General features: G+C 53.8%; 2 protein-coding genes across 16 annotated transcripts in view; one reads left to right on the top strand and one right to left on the bottom strand.

Moving 5' to 3' along the window:
- The window catches only part of LOC105491574 (StAR related lipid transfer domain containing 9), a 155966-nt gene extending 151803 nt beyond the window's left edge, over positions 1 to 4163 (top strand). For all 11 annotated transcript variants that reach the window (XM_071067015.1, XM_011758108.3, XM_011758115.3 and 8 more), the window contains one exon: positions 242 to 4163. In XM_071067015.1, the coding sequence (XP_070923116.1) occupies positions 242 to 343 (102 nt within the window). In that variant the 3' untranslated portion in view covers positions 344 to 4163. The remainder of the gene's footprint in view (positions 1 to 241) is intronic.
- Positions 4164 to 4268: 105 nt separating this feature from the next.
- LOC105491529 (codanin 1) lies at positions 4269 to 17690 on the bottom strand. 5 transcript variants are annotated; one of them, XM_011758058.3, is made up of 28 exons: positions 17555 to 17690; positions 16844 to 17322; positions 16416 to 16622; positions 16050 to 16219; positions 15800 to 15913; positions 15639 to 15717; positions 14777 to 14897; positions 14489 to 14598; positions 13625 to 13714; positions 12902 to 12977; positions 12200 to 12405; positions 11794 to 11914; positions 11508 to 11654; positions 11184 to 11350; positions 10711 to 10798; positions 10397 to 10486; positions 10168 to 10222; positions 9838 to 9971; positions 9644 to 9747; positions 9288 to 9446; positions 8844 to 8907; positions 8584 to 8662; positions 8250 to 8398; positions 6946 to 7053; positions 6735 to 6798; positions 6145 to 6326; positions 5798 to 5905; positions 4269 to 5401 (listed from the first exon to the last, which is right to left on the bottom strand). In XM_011758058.3, exons 1-28 carry the CDS (start codon positions 17642 to 17644, stop codon positions 5276 to 5278), a joined length of 3687 nt encoding a protein of 1228 aa, XP_011756360.2. In that variant the 5' UTR covers positions 17645 to 17690; the 3' UTR covers positions 4269 to 5275. The 5 variants fall into 5 exon arrangements, 4 of the variants coding, with proteins under 4 accessions (XP_011756360.2, XP_011756351.2, XP_024652073.2 ...); XM_011758049.2 differs by having other exon boundaries at positions 16416 to 16619; XM_024796305.2 differs by having other exon boundaries at positions 17531 to 17666.
- Between the last annotated feature and the right edge of the window lie 1593 nt (positions 17691 to 19283).

Here is a 19283-nt window from a genome sequence, read left to right as displayed (position 1 = left end):
AGTGATGACCTGTTTGGTTCACCTCTCCCCTCCCAGTCCCTTGACTTGTACTTTGTCACTAGGAGGTGAACACCAATGCTTAGATCTGAATAGCAGAGCCCAGGGGCCTGTAAACACTAAGCCACAATCTGAGGTGCTTCTCCCATCACCACAGGCTGGGGGAACTCCATGGGGCTGGAGTGCGCCTGGCACACTCTCTCAAATCTATTTGCACCTTAAATTCTTCTCTCTCTGCTTTCAGGTGGAACTTGGTGCTCCAGGCTTCCCACCTCAGCTCCTGAGCTCTTTCATCAAACAGCAGCCACTGGTAATAGCCAGATTGGCTTCCTTCCTTGGTAGCTAGCATCTCACCATCAAGATGGTGCTGCTGAGATGCAGGCCCAGGCTGCTCAAGAGAGACACTGTGGCAGCTCCTTGTTACTTTCCATACCCCAGTGCAGGAAAAGCTGATGCTACCTGCTGTGGCCGACTGGGGCAGACAGCACTGGCCCACGGATGCCAGCAAAGCCCGGTCAGTACTTGGTCACAGCTGGCACCAGTGCAGAGCAAACGGCCTGAGCTCCTGGCCCAGGCTATCCAGAGTGAATGCAGCTCAGCTCCTTTTGGATTTCTCCCCTTTCTTTCCTGTTTCTGGGACTCTGCAGCAAAGAGGCCACTTAAGGACCGGGACTGGGCACAGCCAGCAGAGCCAGGGGACTGCAGTGCTTTGGCAAGGTGCTTCTGCAGGCTGGTAGGGAAGCAGGCAGCCACTGGCCAAGACTCTGCTCTGAATCTACCTCCAGCATTCAGCTCTACTGTGTAATGGGACGTTAAAAATACCAAAACAGAAAGAGGGTTCAAAAAACAGCTGCACAAACCAGAACACGGATTCAGAATCTTTTCTCCCTCTTGAATTTTTGCAAAATACTTTCTTATTGATTTTTGTTTTTTTTTTTTTCCTCCCTTTCTCTCCCAGGAGAAGACACTTGGGTCTTGGCATGAGTCGGGGTGTTGAGCGACGATGCTCTGATACAGAGCCGTCACTCTAGAGCTCGGTCAGATGGAAGACACTGTAGAACCAGGTTGGACAGATTTGGGGTCAGGGTCGGGGGCTGAGCTCTTTTGAGGACTGGTGGGAGCGGCAGCCAGATGATGGTTGCTGACAAGGCAAGAGGAATTTCAGAGATTAAACATTGTCCTTTGAGGGAGAGGAGGTGAATGAACTCCCAGAGGAGGGGAGTGGCTCGTTGGGAGGAAGCTCAGTTCCAGAACTGACCTCAGTGCACTTGGGAGGCATGAAGTCCTGAGCATTCCATGATTTCTGCTCTGGCCCCACCTATCCTAGGATGGGATTGGAAGGGATGGAGAGTGGGTTCGGTGTTCTTGTACTTTAGTCTGGCTGAACATGAACTCTGAATATTCTGTTTACCTGGAAGTGGCAGGGGTGGGAAAGATTCACATCTTTAGTTCTCGTGCCCAAAATCTTTGGTAGATGGAGGGTAACTGAGGATTCAGAAGATGTGGTAGAAGGTATATTTCTGTATAGTGTGGCAGAGATGTATTTTTCTAAAGTGTTGGCAGGGCATTTTTCCCTCTTACCTCAGACTAAGTTATTTATATATTGTTGATTGAAGGTTTTTTAAAATTGCTTTTAAACTTCTTTTTCTCGGGTAAATTTTTTTGGTGACATGATATATTTAACACCCTATTTATATACTCCTTCCTCTTTTCATATAAATCTCTTACTAAGACTACTGACCAAAAAAGTCACAACATTTTTAAATTGAAAGTCCTCTGTGTACTTTATCTAGTGAAGAGTAGATGAAATACTGCACTGGGATAGCCTAAGTGTGTGATTCGAGCTTGGCAGAGGTAGCTGGAGATCACACTGGCAATACACACTCGTAGCTGTCTCAAAGATTCAGTTTACATGTAGGTACAGTTTCCCATGAACTTGGCATTGCTTTGCAGGGTAAATAGCAAGCGGGTAAGTTGCTCAACTGTGGCCCAAGTAAGAACTGAAGGGGAGGATCCAGAGCCATCACTGCCACACCTAACACTGACCACAGTGCCCTGGGGCTTCTCAGGCAGAGCCACCTATGGGAATCTGAGTCGGGGGATAACCAGGAGGTGACCCTGTCCACCTTAATAGAGAAGCCAGCTGGGCGCGGTGGCTCACGCCTGTAATCCCAGCACTTTGGGACGCCAAGGCAGGTGGATCACCTGAGGTCAGTTCGAGACCAGCCTGGCCAACATGGTGAAACCCAGTCTCTACTAAAAATACAAAAAATTAACCAGGCATGGTAGTGCATACGTGTAATCCCAGCTACTTGGGAGGCTGAGGCACAAGAATCGCTTGAACCTGGGAGGTGGCGGTTTCAGTGAGCCAAGATTGTGCCGCTGCACTCCAACCTGGGTGACAGAGTGAGACTCCGTCTCAAAAAAAAGCCACACACCAGACCTGACTGAATCAGCAACCGAAAAGATTGAGAGGGATCTTGTAGCAAAAAGCAAAAGTGGAGTCAGATTTTGGTTGCACGGGGTGGTTCTCATACTTTTGGTGTATCAGCATCACCTGAAGGCTTTCTTATGCCCCCAGGCTGGGCCCTACCCCAAGTTACTGGTTTGGTCGCCCCGGGGAGGGACCAGAGCATTTGTGTTAACAAGAAGTCCCAGGGGACCCTGAAGTTTGCTGGTCTGGGGACCACATTTTATAAACAGCTGGCTTTGACAGTTAGCAGACATACAGAAAAGAATCTGATGAGTTCACTGACCCACTAGCTGCCTATCTCCATAATCCTTAGAGTAGCTTCCCACAGACCAGCAGGAAGTTCCCTTCATCGGGAGCATGTTCAATTTCCATTCAGATTCCCAAGAACTCGTTTTTAACTCAGTGGGCCTTAGCCAGGCCTGGGTTATGGCCCAGGCCTTCAGTCTCAGCATCCTTAAGGGTTTCAGGTTTTCCTCTCCTGCTCATCACATGTCACACACCTCAGCTGGGTCGTCTGGAACAAGTCAAGAGGTAGCCATGAGCGTGACACTGACCCTAAGCTTCCTGGGGGCAGTGCTGTGGTTTAATCACACTCCATGCTGGTCTCTGGGCATAGAAAGCTTTTTTTTTGAGACAGGGTGTCACTCTGTAGCCCAGGCTGGACTGCAGTGGCGTGATCATGGCTCACTGTAGCCTTGACCTCCTGGGCTCAGGTGATCCTCTGACCTCAGCCTCCCAAGTAGCTGGGACCACAGACATGGACCAACACTCCTGACCAATTTTCTTCTGTATTTTTTATAAAGATGGAGTTTCCCAGTGTTGCCTGGGCTCGTTCAAACTCCCGAGCACAAGTGATCCTCCCACCTTGACCTCCCAAAGTGCTGGGATTACAGGTGTGAGCCACCGTGCCCGGCCGAGAAAGCATTCCTTAAACCTTTTTTGGTTCCCGGGCATTCAGAACAAATTGGATTTAAAGGATAAAGGCCTTTGAAAATGAAGAGATCGGGGGAAAAGGTTCAGATGCAGAAACTTTAAGTAGCTGAGCTGAGGAGAAGGGAAAGGCATGGTATTTGGGAGAAGTATGATTACAAGGTGGTGACTGAGAAAAACTCCCATTTTTCACTTTCTGCGCTGATGGGATTTCCTGGCTCTACCGTGGTCACACAAGTGGATCCCTGTAGGTCCTCCTGAGGATTGGATTACCAGCCCAGCTCCTGGTGGTAATGCACATGACCATAGTAGTGCTTTTTATTCCTCAAGGAGATGGGGGTCTCACTCTTGCTCAGGCTGGAGTGCAGTGGCACAAACATAGTTCACTGTAACTAACTCCTGGACTCGAGCAATCCTCTCGGCCTCCCAAAGCGCTGGGATTACCAGTGTGAACCTGTCAAAATCAATGGCTCAGTTATAGAGCTCGATACTGCTGTCATCGAGCAGTGCTTTTGCCGTGAGAAACTCCAAGCCAAATCAAACACCCCTGCCTTGACAAGCGTAACAACACTGCCCCACCATGTGGTTCAATAGGGAATATCCTGTGTGTGGAAACTACATTATCCTAACCCTTTCTCCCACAGATAAAGTTACACAGAAGTCAGTACCACTGGCAATAAATTAATAGATATTGCTGCCAGAGACTAGCCCTCTAGAGTGGAATATACAGGCATTTCTAAGAGGCAAGGTAGCTCACTTTAATGGACAGAGCAAAGCCATAATTACAGCGCTCCACCTAAAGCCCACCTGAGACTCTGCAGCCTTCTAAAGCGTTTAAAAGACAGGTGAAAATGACTAGACATCAAGCCCTTGTTAAAGAAAACCAGTTTATTTTAAAAAGCTCTAAATGCCCTGTGCTTGGTCCCTGGTCAGAGAAAGAGGTCTCAAGAGTTACTGCCTGCACAGGGGCTGAAGGTACGGGGTGGGGGGAAGTCAGGTTTCAGTTGGTTGAGTCTTACCTCATCTGTTAGGCTTTTTTTTTTTTTAGGGCAGTCTTGCTCTGTCCCTCAGACTGGAGTGCAGTGGGGCCATCTCGGCTCACTGCGACCTCCGCCTCCAGGTTCAAGCAAGTCTTGTGCCTCAGCCTCCTGAGTAGCTGGGAGTACAGGCACGCACCACCACGCCCAGCCAATTTTTGCATTTTTAGTAGAGACGGAGTTTCCCCATGTTGGCCAGGCTGGTCTCGAATTCCTGACCTCAAGCGATTCGAACTACCTCAGGCCTCTCAAATTGCTGGGATTGCAGGCTAGTCTCGAATTCCTGATCTCAAGCGATCCGCCTACCTCAGGCCTCTCAAAGTGCTGGGATTACAGGAATGAGCCACCACAGCCGGCCTGTGTTAGGCATTTTTAAGGAGATGGCAGTCCAGCTCCTGGTGATAAGAAAATGTAGACTCCCAAGATTCATATTTTTTTCTTCATAAGTTAAGCGGAAGTCATTTGCCTCTGTCATGAGTTCCAAGACCACAAAGTTTTAAGAGCTGCTGGGATAGCAAATGAGGCTTGAATTCTGTGTTGACAAGCCCACACACCTCATTTCATTTAGTATCCAAGAGATAAACACCACCTCTTCTACTTCAGGACTGACATCTTGGCTTTTCTGCCATAATCCCGAATCAGGCCAACTCTCCTCCTCCTCAGATTTGTGTGGTGGGATGCCAGGCAGCGACATCCTTCTTTCACAGAGCAGGAAGTCTGACTGTAGACCCGGCTACTCCCCAACCAGTGAGGGTCCGCAGTGGGCACTTCGGCCTCCTTGTGAGGCGGGGGGTCCAGGGTTTTGGTGAGATGCCCCAGGCAGGGCCACTTCTCAGCCCTAGCTCTGGGCCAGCACAGTGCCCCGGTTTGGCTGCACCAACTCACAAGCTCTCAGCTGGGGTTCTGGCAGGGGGGGCTCGGCTAGAAACAGGTTAGACAGTGTTGCTAATTCTTCAGCAAAGTCCTGGAATATGTAGAAAGATGAGGAAAAAGGCAGCATGTAATTCTCAATGGCTCATCCTTTTTCACTGAAGACCACAACCTGGCTGGCTACATTATTTTTTCTCAACTGCCCTCCACACTGAAATGGACATGAAACCTTGTCTGTTTGTTAGGACTCTGGGAGGCTGAAGTTATGGCAGGGAGTGAACCCTGATGGGGGAGGCACAGGCTTTACCAGTTTTTGAGTACTACTGAGTGCATCTACTTCCATCTTGAAATTATTAGTCCCATTAAAAGATGAATTATTTTGCCCCAAATTAAAAATCCACTTAGTTTGGCCCCATCACTTGCTTCCTTTCAGGACAGATGGGATACGTAACACCTGTTCTCTCTACATGTAAGACAGAAGACTCCTTACCCCTGGCCACTGGGCCTGGTGGAGGCTGCCCAGGCAGGCCTCTATCTCCATCCTTCCCATCAGACCCTTCTCCACCAGCTCCCGGAGCAAGAATAGCAGCAAGTCCCACTGCAAAACACACCGAGAAGGTCAGGGTTGCTAGGGGGATGGCAGAGTGACCCTAATGACACACATTGAGATCTCAAAGGACAGAGCTGCTGGGAAGAGACTTGAGATGGATAAATGGAGTCCATTTCTGTGTGGAACAGAAGAGGGAAATAGAGCAGCTCATAGTTTGAGGCAAGGGTGGTGCATGTCCGGAGTGTGACTGCAGAGGGCTGAGATGCCTCCTCCTCTGTCTGACTCACCTCCCTGGGCCTTGTGTCTGCCAGAAGCCCCACGTTTCTTGGGCTCAGCAGCAGCTGCAGCGGAACTGGCCCCTGAAAGTCTTCCTTCCACAAGGAAAGCAGCATGTGCAGAAGCCTTCGAGCCTGCCCTCTCTCCAGCCTGTACTGTGCCGGGGGACCTAGGATGGGAATTTGGTCTGCAACTGTGGAAAGAGAGGAAAGCGAAGCTTTAAGAGATGGGGGCAGGCTGGGCGCGGTGGCTCACGCCTGTAATCCCAGCACTTTGGGAGGCTGAGGCGGGCGGATCATGAGGTCAGGGGTTCGAGACCAGCCTGGCCAACATAGTGAAACCCCATCTCTACTAAAAATACAAAAATTAGCCAGGCATAGTGGCGGGCACCTGTAGTCCAGTTACTTGGGAGGCCGAGGCAGAGGTTGCAGTGAGCCGAGATTGTGCCACTGCACTCCAGCCTGGGCAACAGAGCAAGATTCTGTCTCTCAAAAAAAGAGAGATGGGGATGGAAGAGGGCTCTGTTTCTAATCTTGCTTGTACCCAACCGTGAGATCTCGGGGGTCAGGCAAGAGAGGGATTTGATGGAAAGGAGCCATACCGAGGAGGGAAGCTAACTCCACAGAGCACTTTGCCAGATGCTGCTCAGCAGGTGGGCACAGGAACTGCAGTGGGCGGGGGAAGAGAGAGCATAGGTATCACCACGCTTACTGCTGCGAGAACCAGCGCTAAGCCAGTGTGGCTCTGGTTATCAGGTCTCACACGAGGACAAAGAAAAAAGCAGCCCTTGAGTGGCAGATGCCACATCTCACCTGGCGGCACCGCAGTGTCTGGCCCAGCTGGCCTAGGAGCTGTTCCAGATGCTCTGGGGAAACTCCCTCGTCAGGGTCCCGTGGCCCCACGGCCAAGGAGAGCACGTCCTGTGGAGAGCAGGGGGAGACATTACCCTGCGCTGGGGACCAGGATGCCACAGAATTTGGCTTGGGACAGGGATCGGCCAGTGGAGAGAGGCAGAATAGGGCCCCAGGGTATGGTGAGTGAAGCCAAGTTGCCCCTAGGCCTGGGACTTGGGCAGGACAGCACAGCCAGGGGAAGTACCACGTGGACAACGAGAGAGGGAACAGATGGAGGAGGTCAGCTGAGGGACAGCAGGCTGCCACAGCATGGGAAACGTCACTCAACTTGGGAGTAGCTAACCAACTGTAGCTACTGTAGTAGCAAACTGTAGCTAACCAACTCCCATAGGGCATCTTATTCTTGAAGCATGTAAGGAAACTGGCCTATCAGATACCGTCTTAGTATCTTCTGTCTCTGAAGCCTCTCTGTTCATCTTCTCTGGAGAGCTGAGTTTTCAATGCAGAAATCCTCTGCATATTGACAACCAGTATCAAATGGCCACTAAGCCTCTCCCTCCTACATAATCTCCATTTTTAGTCATTGCACCTTAGTCCCTATTCCAATCTCTATTCCTAGATCACACCCTAAACCAGAACCAGACAGTAAATATTTTAGGCTTTGCAGGCCATAAAGTCTCTGCCCAGCCATGCAGCTCTGCTGTTCAGTAGTTGCACAAAAGCAGCCATAGACAGCTCGCACACCAACGAATACGGCTGCATTCCACTAAAACTTCACCCACAAAACAAGGGGCAGGCTCGCTTCAGTCCATGGGCTGTTTGTTGACTCCTGCTCTAGACAGTCCTTGAATTTTAAAATCAAGTTAGGAGAACCAATGGTTTATTCTTACTGCCTATAACTAAACGAGCATCACCTCTCGCATAGAACATTTCTGAAATTGTCTCCAAATACTGGGCGACTGCTTCCTAGAGACTCATTTGCTATCAAACCATTCACCACCCCACTCTCATTGCCATCTGCATAATAAGCATTTAGTCAAAAATGTCTTATCTACCCTTTTCCCCTTTTGGATGATTAAAAAATCAGAGTGACAATTAGGAAAACCATTCAATTCAGCTCTGCCCTACCTAACCCCATTCAGTGATGAGTGACATGGGGACTAGTGGACAGCAGACAGCTTCTACATAAAAATCCTGGAGCTGATGTGAGAACAGCAGGGAGAGGGAGCAGGGAAGCCAAAGGGAGTAGGGTAGCCGTGTACTTTGATCTCGGAGATGAGGTGGGAGGGGAGGGGAGCATGGTGCTCACAGGCGCGGGAGCAGCCCCTCCGCTCCCCCCGGGCAGCAGGTTCAGGACCCTGGGCTCGAAGTGTGCGACTCACTGCTGCTTTCACCTCCCTCCTGATCAGTGCTGCGGGGCAGAGGGAGAATGGGAAAGGAATCACGGGGGAGCCCTGCACAGGCTCGCCATGCTGACCCACGCCTGTTGCTGTTTCCTCCTGGCTCTCGGCCCCATCTCCCCCAGAATGCCTGCGACTCTCTGCCAGTCCACTTTTTAAACACTCGATTCAGCCATTCCCCTCTCCTGGACCTTACCTGTGATATTGGCTGATAGCCAAGCACAGGCTTTCTCTGTTGCAAGCCCCACAGCAATGTTCTCTGCACTGCTCAGAACCTGCGAACCAGAACTAGAGTCAGGGGCTAGGGAAGGGCTGGGTGCAACAAGGGATGCCGGAGTTGGGCACCGACCCTGCCCCCCACCACCAGCTTCACACAGCTGTGTCTGCACACAACTACTCCGTGCACCTCTCCCACAACTGCCTGGCCTGCTAGCTGCAGGCCTCCCTCCCACGTACGGCTGCCGGCGTCTCCTCTGGAAGCAGCGCCCGCACAGCCCCAGGGCTCTTCCTTTGGCAGAACCTAAAAGGAGACAGACAGGGTCAGTGGTCTCTGGGTATTTCAGCCTGGCTGTAGAAGTAAATGCCCAGAGTGCACCAAGCATCTGGTCTGGGAGGCTGTACCTTGGAAGGAGGCACCGTTTGCCCTTCCGCCCCACCCCGGGTGCCAGAGAAAAGAGAAGCCCAACTGCCAGCCCCACAGCATCATACATGCTCCAAACTTAGGTCTGGATTTTGTGCCACAGAAGGCCTACAGCCAGTGCAGGGCTTACAGAGGATGGGGGCGAGGAGAAGAAAAAAGGAGGCGTGGAGAGACGGGAAAAAAGAGTAAGTGTGAAAGCGGAAAGAAAAGACGGAGAAAAGCCAAGAGGAGAGTGGATCAAATGGACCAGCGCTGCTTACTCCCGCCCCAGGGCCAATGCCTGGGCCCCGTGGGGGCACAGCTGGGAACACAAGATCTCCAACAGTTGGGCTGGGTCTCCCCCTTCCTCTCCCTGTGTCACCAGCTGCTCTTGGAGAAGTGACTCTGCCTGGCGCACCAGATCTGCCACCAGTGTAGCCCTGCAGCAGGGACAGCAAGGTGGGGGTGGTTGGAGGGTTAATCGGAAAGGGGCTGCACATTAAAGGGAATTTCCTTCAAAACGTGTCCGCCACTTCAGCCCCACACCCGCCCTCTGGCTGACCTCCTCAGCTTAGCAACTGAGGAAAAGGGAAAAAATGGTAGGGCGATGAGACCAGGATCCTTAACCCACTCTTACTTGATATGTTTGACACAGTTTGATCCAATTCTCTCTGCCACAAACTCTACAGTCCGGCGCAGGGAGGGTGGCTGGTTGTGGAAAAAGGCCTGGGCGAGCCGCGCCTGGCGGGAGAAGGGAGAGGCAGCGAGGCTTCCTCCGACCTCCCCCCACCTCCCCACTTTCCCCCGTGGCTGTCTCCGCCCTGCCCTTACCTGCAGCCCCTGGCTGGTCTGGGAAGGCTGGGCTCCCAGGCTGGTGGTCGTGGTGGGGGTGATTTTCCTCATGAAGCCCCCACTCCGTCCACTGCTGCCTGACACCCACAGCGCCAGCAGTTTCCGGAGCTCCCCTGCGTCAGTAAGTCCGAGTTCTCAGTTCCAGCACCCTCTCCCCAAGTATCAGAATTGATTTGTGCAGTCAAGAGGCTCAGACACCCAGGGATGACTATGAACGGAGCAGTATTCGAGGGAGCTGGGCCAGGGGGCGCCTTCTGGGTGCTCATGGAGGGGGCAGACCAGGGGCCCTGCAGGGAGATGGGTGCTTACCGATGTAGGGGCAGCAGGTGTAGAGCAGCTGCTGGTCCACCACAGGCGCGGCGTCCTGGGGAGAACAGGCTGGGGTCGGTCAGGCTGTCCCTCCCCCAGCGCGCCCAGGAAACAGGCAGTTGGCAGGGCGTTTACAAGGGTTACATCTGCCCCTGGCCGGGCCTCCCCACGCAGCCCACTTCCTTTATTCCTGAGTTTCCCATGGCTCTGGCTGGACCCCAGCACTCACCAAGCCATGCTCTGGGGCTACTGTGTCCACCTCAAAGGCATCTGAGGGACCCTCTTCCAGAAAGAACAAGTCCTCAGGGACTGTGGGAATCTGGCAAGACAGGAAGACAGTCACAACTCAGGTCAACTTCAGAGACCCCCACCCCACCCCACCCCACCTCTTGCATGGTCCCAGGGAGAAGGTGCCAGCTTCAAAGCAGCCTCCTCTGAGACAATGGGAATCACCAGCCCTTGCCTCATTCGTACTCGGACATTTGCCCACTCCGCATCTTCAGCTGCAGAACCACTCCCAACCTGGACCCTCACTCTGCCCACCTGGAAAAGCCAGCCCAGGACAGCAAGTAGCAGCAGCTTGTTCAGGAAACACATCTTCCCCTCACTCTCCTGCGACAACACCAAGCTCCTGAAACAGTGGGCAGTACACAGGATTGAGCAGAAAGGGGAAGGGAATGGAGGAGGCAAACGCTGTCACTGGAAGCTGGCTCGCAAAAGCAGAACTAAAAGGGACTGGGGCCATGTCGGCAAGCAGGATCCCCCCAGCGCCCCCTCCTGCATGGGGACTGTCTCTTGGTGGGGCCACCTCGGAAACAGCATGAAGCCAATGAAAGTGCAGATGATGTCCCACCATCCACCTCAGGGGAGCCAATCCTGCCTCTCCCAGGGCTCAGTTATGGCCGGGGCACCACACACACATGCAGACTGCTCGACCCTCTTTATTAATAGCAGGCTTGACCAATGTCCCCTGACTCCCAAGTCCTTTCGTCAAGCCTTAGCCTTGTTCCACTCACCGGTGCAGGCGCAGCAGGAGAATGAAGATGTCCCGGTAATAGTCCAGCAAGGGAACAACATGGTCAGCAAAGGAGAGAAACTCCACCAGCCAGGGCACGGTGAGCACCGCCCGGCGGGCCTGCAGCCCTCGCTGCAGCAGAGTCCGCACATCCAGGACCGGAGGGACCTGGAAGGGCCAGAGCTCAGTCAGGTGGGTCCCTAGGAAGGGCTGGGAGGTGCCCTCTAACCTGCCTGGTTTCCAGAATAGCCAAGGAAACCAGTCAGCTTCAGTGCCTGGCTGGTCCTCCCTGCTCCCTCCTCACCAGAATCCCCCACCCATTCACCTGGCTCCTGAGGGCCAGAATGGAGTCCTGAAGCTCACCGGTCGGGGGAGGTTCAGGCCCCCGGTATGGCAGGAAAGCCACAAAGCCCAGGAATTTAGCCAAAAGTCTCAGGCTAAGAAGCACCACAGCAAATTGCCTCCGCTCACCCTGCATGGAATCAAGGGAAATAAAAGGTCCAAGCATGAGGCTTCTAGAACAATTCCCGGTCTGTTACAAAATTCTTCTTCAACATACTCCCTTCCCTCCTGGGTCAGACCCCATGATTTCCCTTGTTCTGTTTTCAGACCTGCCAGTCTACATCTGACTCCCCGTCTTCATCACTGGGCTCATGCTGGGGCAAGGCCAGGCCATTGAGCTCCCGGATCTTCAAGCTCAGACTGTCCATGAGATGCTGGTTAAACTGGAAGCTGAGAAGGGGTGGGTGGGGCATAAGTACTGGAAAAGGTACAGGAAGAGCCAGAATCTAGAAGGGGCACTCCAGAGGGAAGGGAGCAGCCGGACAGACAGGGAGGCCCAGGAGCAATGAAATCACCCACATGGGTGACAGAATGAGAAGTGCAATGAAGCCAGCAAGTACGAGCTGGAAGGAGCCTATCTCCAGGCAAAGGAGACTGGAGAACTATTTACCCTTTTGGGAAGCCAAACCTTTCCTGGCCTTTGCCCCATTCCTTGCAAGACACAGTGGAGCCTACCTGCTGGCACTAAGGATGAAGTCCCTAAAGAAGCCTTGACAGCCTGGGAAGGTGGGGGGTGGGCAGGGCCCCCCACTGCTCTGAGGAGCCATAAGCCGTTCCTGTAGGCGCCACAACCGCCCCAGCTTGTCAGCTCCCAGCATACTCAACACATCTGGGGCCTCACCCAAGACGGTGCCCCCAGCACCACCAGGGCTCTGACACATCTGGGGTGGAAGAGGAAGGAGAGAAATTAAAAAATCAGTAAGTGGGAGGGAAGGACTGAACAAAAAATGAGAAGTAATGAACATTTAAGGAATGCCAACTGTGTCAAGTGCTTTAGATTTTCTGAGGTGTGAATTACAGTATTGTTTCACAGGTGAAGAAACTGAAACTCCAAGGTTAAGCATGTGCCTAGGGTCACTAGAGCTAGGATCTGAAACAAAGCTTGATTACTTACTAAGCCTGGGCTCTTTACCACAGCACAAATCAAAGGGAAGGCAGCAGCAGGCTGGGGGAGGTGCAGGGCCCAGGACATGTCAGAGAGTGTGCCCTGGCTTTTCTTTGGCCACTCGAGTTTCAGCCACTCCGCAAGGAATAGAACTCTTGTTCAAATTCCAGCCCAGGACCTGCCAGGCTGTCCGCCCTATCCCAAAGTGCAGCCGTTACGTGGCTGCCTATACCTGCTGTTCATGTCGATTAATCTCTTGCTGGGGCTGTTACCTGGAGTAGTTGTTTTTGGAAAAGCCGAACAAAGTGGCTGTGGCTGTAGGCTGCAGACAGCTGGCCCATCATGGCCCTGAGGAATAGAAGGCGGGAATGAAGGGTGTGGAGAGGAGAGGGAGAGGGAGAGGGAGAAAGATCTCAGAGAAGCAGCGAACACCTGGACTTTCCAGCCCTTTACCAGGGACTTGAGCAGACCTCAGCCAGAGCCTGCCTGCACAGGGACACTGAAGGCAAGGGACACTCCCTCAGCACCAAGGTCCTGTGAGGCTAGAGGTGCACTTAACCAAACGAGAAATCATGCCACCCTCCCGTCTTCAGCCACACTGACAGGCGGCGAGCTTCATGAGCAATGTGACTGGACTGGGGTTCGCGTGCTGAGCCCAGGCATCTACCTACACAGTGGCCAGACTTGCCCAAACTAGAGGATGGAGAAGATGGAGGCTGGATGTGTCTAACCAGTGACTTGGGCCAAAAAACCTCAAGCAGCCTGGGGTAAGAGCTTTGGACTTTCTGAGCAACTGCCACTATAGAACAAGGATAAGACACATCCCTTTCGAGTAGAGGCAGAGTTATCAATAACTGAAGAGATTTTGGAGGCTAGAAGAAAACAGCTCATGGCTGGAAGGAGCAGGGGAAAAGCCTTCCCTCCTCCATCCCTCCTGCCACCGACCAGTACTGAGCTACTCATTGCCAGGCGCAAGACAAGGTCTGAGCACCCACCTGATTCTGCTGCCCAAGCCCTTCTCAAAATCCCAGCCAGGCTCCTCATGGTGATCTTCCCACTCTCGTAGCACCTCATAAAACACATCCCTGACGCATAAGAACACCTGATCAGCCGAGGCACTCACTCCCACCAGTGCCTTCCCACCCCTGGAAGAACTGAGGACAGGACTATCCACAGCCCACCCACCACTTTTTTTTTTTTTTTTTTTTTGGAGATGGAGTCTTGCTCTTGTCACCCAGGCTGGAGTGCAATGACGCGATCTCGGCTCACTGCAACCTCCGCCCCCTGGGTTCAAGCGATTCTCCTGCCTCAGCCTCCGGAGTAGCTGGGATTACAAGTGCCCGCCACCACAGCTGGCTAATTTTTGTATTTTGAGTAGAGATGGAGTCTCACCATGTTGGCCAGGCTGGTCAAGAACTCCCGACCTCAGGTGATCCACCTGTCTCGGCCTCCCAAAGTGCTGGGATTACAGGCAGGAGCCACCACGCCCACCCGGCCAGCAGCCCTTTTTTAATTTCTCCAGAGTTCTCTACATGATGACAGTAGTGCTACAGACCAGCAGCACACTACAGGCTTCATGTACTTCTGTGGGCAGTGACAGTTCATCCTGGCACATTCTTGCCTGAGAACCCCGAGACTAAAGCCATACACCTGTAAGACGGCTGGCTAAGCTCCGGGGTTCACAGGCACGCAAGAGAATGAAGCCAGGTGGTCCCTATGATGGCCAGCAGGAAGGAGCTGGGAGAACTAACCCACCACCTGTTAGTGCCAAACTCCTAATTTCTATGAAACTGAAACAGCTGCCTCTTCCAGAAAAATGTCATCTCATTCCCTCCCCCAAAAGTCCCTTTTCTTATCACCTCTGTTTTTTAAAAGTATGAAAGGCTCGGTCACTGGAGAAGTTGGCACGATTGTCAGTCTCTGGCTGAAAGGAGACAGCTTGAGCAGAGGGAGGCATTGCCAGAGAGACCTAAAATACAGCAGGAACATTAGGAACCGCAGGGTCATGCTGAGACAACTTCTCCCTCTTATTCTTGCCCAGAGTAAGCTCACATTACACTTAAGTGTCGTCAGCAGGGTTGCCTGAATTTATGAAAGCTAGGAAGGGTTAGGTCCAGGCTAGTGGGCATCTAAGTTGGGGTCACTACCTTGGCAACACTGCCCTCATAGGCAGCTCGAAGGCGGCCTTGCAGAGCTGGTGAGAAGCACAGCAGCCGCTCATTCTCAGCCAGCAGCTTCAAGGTCCCTTTGTCCAGGTTGGAAAGAACCCTGCAGGGATGAGAACACCTATGACTGAGACCGGAACACAGACTGCAAGTAGGAAGCAAGCACCTGCACACCACACAGAGGATCTCTAAGGCATGGTGCAGGTGTGCGAGCCCAGATATGTCCTGCAAGGTCGTGGGCCAAGGATCAAAGACAATGAAAGTAAAGGGGAGGATATCAGACTTTACAGAGCAGGGACCAAGACAGCAGGACAGGTACATTACCCAGAAACCCAAAGCTCAGCTGCCAAGGCCACAGGGGTCCTTTTTTTTTTCTTTTTTTTTTGAGATGGGGGTCTCTGTCACCCAGGCTGGGCTGCAGTGGCGTGATCTCACTACAGCCTGGACCTTCCAGGCTCAGGTGATCCTCCCACCACAGCCTCCTAAGTAGCTGGGATTACAGGTGCACTCCACCACATCCAGCTTTTTTTTTTTTTTTTTTTTTTTTTTGTAGAGATGGGATTTTTGTAATGTTGCCCAGGCTGGTCTCAAACTCCTGGGCTTAAGTGACTGTCCTGCCTCAGCCTCTCAAAGTGGTGAGAATGCAGGCATGAGCCACCGCACCTGGCCCCATCTCATTCTTTTAGGTACTACATTCATAGCCTTAACACAAAATGAAAGATTACAGGTAGGAGAAGGTCCAGGGCCACTGCCCCCGTGTTAGCATCAGCATAGGTCCCAAGCAGCCAGAGAGCTAAGCAGATGATAAGAATGAGGCCCAAATGCCTCAGCCAGGGAAACTCACTGAAAGTGACACTCCAAAACCTGCACTGCAAAGAAGACACAATCGTGGATGCTTTGGAACAGTGGACTTTCCAGGGAATCTAGAAGGACAGTACCAAACTGTCAGTTAAGAACGGTCCTGTTTCTAGACCCCACGTCTCAAAAGGAGGCTTGCTCACTGACCTAGGACACCTGGACTTAGTTCAGGGTCACTGTCCTTGGCAGTCACCATCCTCCGGGCAGTGAGCAGCTGAAAGACGAAGAAAAGCTCCAAGAAGAGGTTTGGTACGAGGTTCTCTAGATAGATACAAAAAGAAATCCCATGCTATGGGGCACCATTTGGAGCCAAGGTTCAGTTCCAGGTGCCTTACCAATTCTCTTACCCAGCAGTTCTACAAGTATCTCCACTCCAGCTCCCTCTGCTCTCACTCACCAGCAATACACGAGGAGTAAACAAGGGCTACCAGCTCCAGGCGCTGGCGGGAAGATACTCTGGCAGGGTCTGCAGGTTCATCTGTGAGGCTTCCTGCCCGGCTGGGGAGGGGCGACCCCAGTTCTGGGGTGGGACAGGTAGGGGTAGGTGACTGCTGCAGCTGCTTAGAGCTATGGGAATAAAGAAATTTCATGAGCAGTCAGCTTGGCTCCCCTGCCACGGCGACACTCAGGTCCCTCCAGGGAAGATACCAATAGCCCAGAAGACAAACCCAGAGTCCCCAAGAGGGAAATCAATTTCAGGGAAAACCCCTGAAGATCCCCCATAGCGAGGAAGCCGACATCCCCAGGAGCGGCCAGGCCATACCGCTCCTTCCTGAGCATCTCCCGCTCCTCTTGCAGACTTCTGCACCCTGGGGGAAGGCCAAGGCCCCAAGGGCTAGTGTCCAGGGCTGAGGGTTGGGAACTGGGGACACAGCTGATTGGGGGTGAGGTGAAGCAGGTCTTGGGCTTGGAGAGTGACCGCTCTTCGCTCACCGGAGTTGGGTTGATCCTGCGAGAAGGCTTCGTCCTGCTGAGAGTAGCCACAGGTTTTTCTCAAATTCCTATCTTCAAACATCCCCCCTCCACAACCGCAACAGCTAGACCTCTTGCAAAAAAAACCCCACAAAAACCCTCGCCATCACCCCCAGCCTCTACTCATCCTCGCGCTCCACTGCGGAGCGCCGAGCCCGAATGACTGACTCCCCCAGAGCCTTCGTGGTACCCATCTCCCGCATGAGAGCCGAGTCTCACCCTGCAGGGCCGGGGGGAACCGAGCCTACGGGAGGGAACTCCTCCAGGTTGCTGAGGTTTGGTGGATCAGAGAGCGTGAGGCTGGGGCGGCTGGGGCTGCCAGAGCCCCTGAGCCTCCGGCCCCCGGCTCCGGGCAGGTTCTCCCCGCTGACCCCCTCCTCCAGGCCGCGGCCTCCACGCTCGCGGGCCGGCCCCGGGCCCCGCCTCCTGCCCCCGCGGCGGGCCAGAGGGGCCTCGGCGGCGGTGCTCGCGGCCTCGGTCGGAGGGAAGAGCTGGCTGCGCGCCCCGCGGCTGCCCCGCGACGCGCCTCCCGGCCTCCCTGGCAAGGCTGCCGAGGCGCCCGGGGCCTTGGCGGGGGTCGGGGGCCCCTGCGGGAGGACGCGGCTGCTCTGCTCCCTCAGGAAGTTCAACAGGAACGGTACGAATTCTTTCCGCAGGGGCCGGAGTGAGCTCAGCGCGGCCGCCTCCCCGGGGTTATCCTAGGGCAGAAGCACAGGCCGAAGGGCGAGAGGGTCAGCCGCCGGCCAGGGGGCTGTGAGCAGCGGGGGCCGCGGGGCGAGCCTCGGGTGGGCGGCCCGGGCAGCGGCGCCCAGTTGGAGCGCACTCGGCCCGGCTTGGCAGCCCGGCGCCCTCGGGGAAGGGGACTGAGGGCTGGGCTCCACTGCGGGAACCGGCTTCGGGTCAGACCTGGGGGCGTGTCAGCGCTGTTACCTCCGAACCCCGGGTGCTGCGCGCGATCCACCGCACGACGGCTGCGACCGACACCTCTTCTCGCAGCAGCGACTCCAAAACGGCCGCCATCCCGGTCCGGGCTCTCTGGGGCGACTGCGCAGGCGCCGGCGCGCCACGGGCGGCCAGGGAGGGGCGGGGCCGGCGGCGGGGAGAGACCGTTGGGTCGCGGGGCGGGGAGGGACCGGCCTGGCGGGGCGGGGCCGGGCCGCGGGGCGGGGCGGAGCTGGCTGTTGCCCAGGCCCACGGTCAAGGCCTCGCTGGGTCCTCAGCCCGGGCTGACAGGCCGGTTGCTGGGAGGCGAAGTGCGGATCGCAGCGCCTGGGGAGGCCCACCTTGGCTGCCCGCCCTGGAGCGACCTGAAGGGAAGGATTCGAGCTGGGAGTGGGGCTGCCGCGGGTCGGACGCCCCTCTGGGGAGACCGAGGAGCCGGGAGAGAGGTAGAGGGGAACAGAGACAGCCACCAGCTTCTATCTTCTGCTCTAAGCACATTCCTTCAAGAGTTTAAGTTTCCTAGATCCAACTGGCACCACCCCAGAGAAATTATAAAGTTAATCCAATCTTTCATTTTGACTTTTTCTCAAAGGCCGATTTTTCAATCCCTTGGCCGAGCAGTACCTATCGGCTTTTCAGCGCTCACCATCAACTGATTGACCATTTAGGACAGAATTATTTCTAGGAGGTTCTTAATAATCTCCAAGCCAGAACCCTTAAAGTGCCTCGGGCCCCCGTGCACACAGAATCTCTTGTATGTAGCTTTATTTACTTAAATGGGTTTACATGAGGTTAATACTTCAACTATTTTGCAGTTTAGATGTAAGTATATCATGGTTAGCTTCTGGGAGCTTGAGGGTTTTTTTTCCTTTTTTGTTTTTTGTTTTGTTTTGTTTTTGAGACAGGGTCTTGCTCTGTTGCCCAGGCTGGAGTGCAGTGGCGTGAGCAGGGCTCACCACAGCCTTGGCCTCCTGGGCTCAAGCAATCCTCCCAACTCAGCCTCCCTAGGGCTACAGCCCAGCTAATGTTTTGGCGCGGAGGGGGCAGCAGATCCAAAGTGCTGGGATTACAGGCGTGGGCCACCACGCCCAGCCTGAGTAATTTGTTTTAATCTCCTTTAATTTTATTTTGAGATGGAGTCTCGCTCTGTCGCCCCCAGGCTGGAGTGCAATGGGAGGCCAAGGTGGGCGGATCACGAGGTCAAGAGATAGAGACCATCCTGGCCAACATGGTGAAACCGTGTCTCTACTAAAAATACAAAATTTAACTGGGCGTGGTAGCTCGTGCCTGTAGTCCCAGCTACAGGAGGCTGAGGCAGGAGAACTGCTTGAACCTGGGAGGCGGAGGTTGCAGTGAGCCAAGATCATGCCACTGCACTCCAGCCTGGGTGACAGAGCGAGACTCCATCTCAAAAACAAAACAAAAAAACCCGAGAGAGCATTTTGGAGGTTGCTGTTTAGTGAGAAATCAAGCAAGGGAATCCAGGCGGAGAAAACCAGATGGCACTAACATTCCAGGTCAAACCAAACCAGGAGGGGTGAGGCAGTGCCCTTGTGAATACCTCCTGAGAGTTCCTCTGGTTCAAAGGAAGGTTAAAGGTGGAAAGATGAGGGTGGGGGTGCAGGAATCTCTCTAGTGGTAGAAGGGATATTTCCTACGGAGAAGGAAAAAGTACCTCCAGCCAGACAGAATAATGGACTAAAAAGGAGTTTTTAAT

The sequence above is a fragment of the Macaca nemestrina genome, chromosome 7 (genome assembly GCF_043159975.1).
Source record: "Macaca nemestrina isolate mMacNem1 chromosome 7, mMacNem.hap1, whole genome shotgun sequence".
NCBI lineage: Eukaryota > Metazoa > Chordata > Mammalia > Primates > Cercopithecidae > Macaca > Macaca nemestrina.
This window is presented reverse-complemented; position numbering and strand designations above follow the sequence as displayed.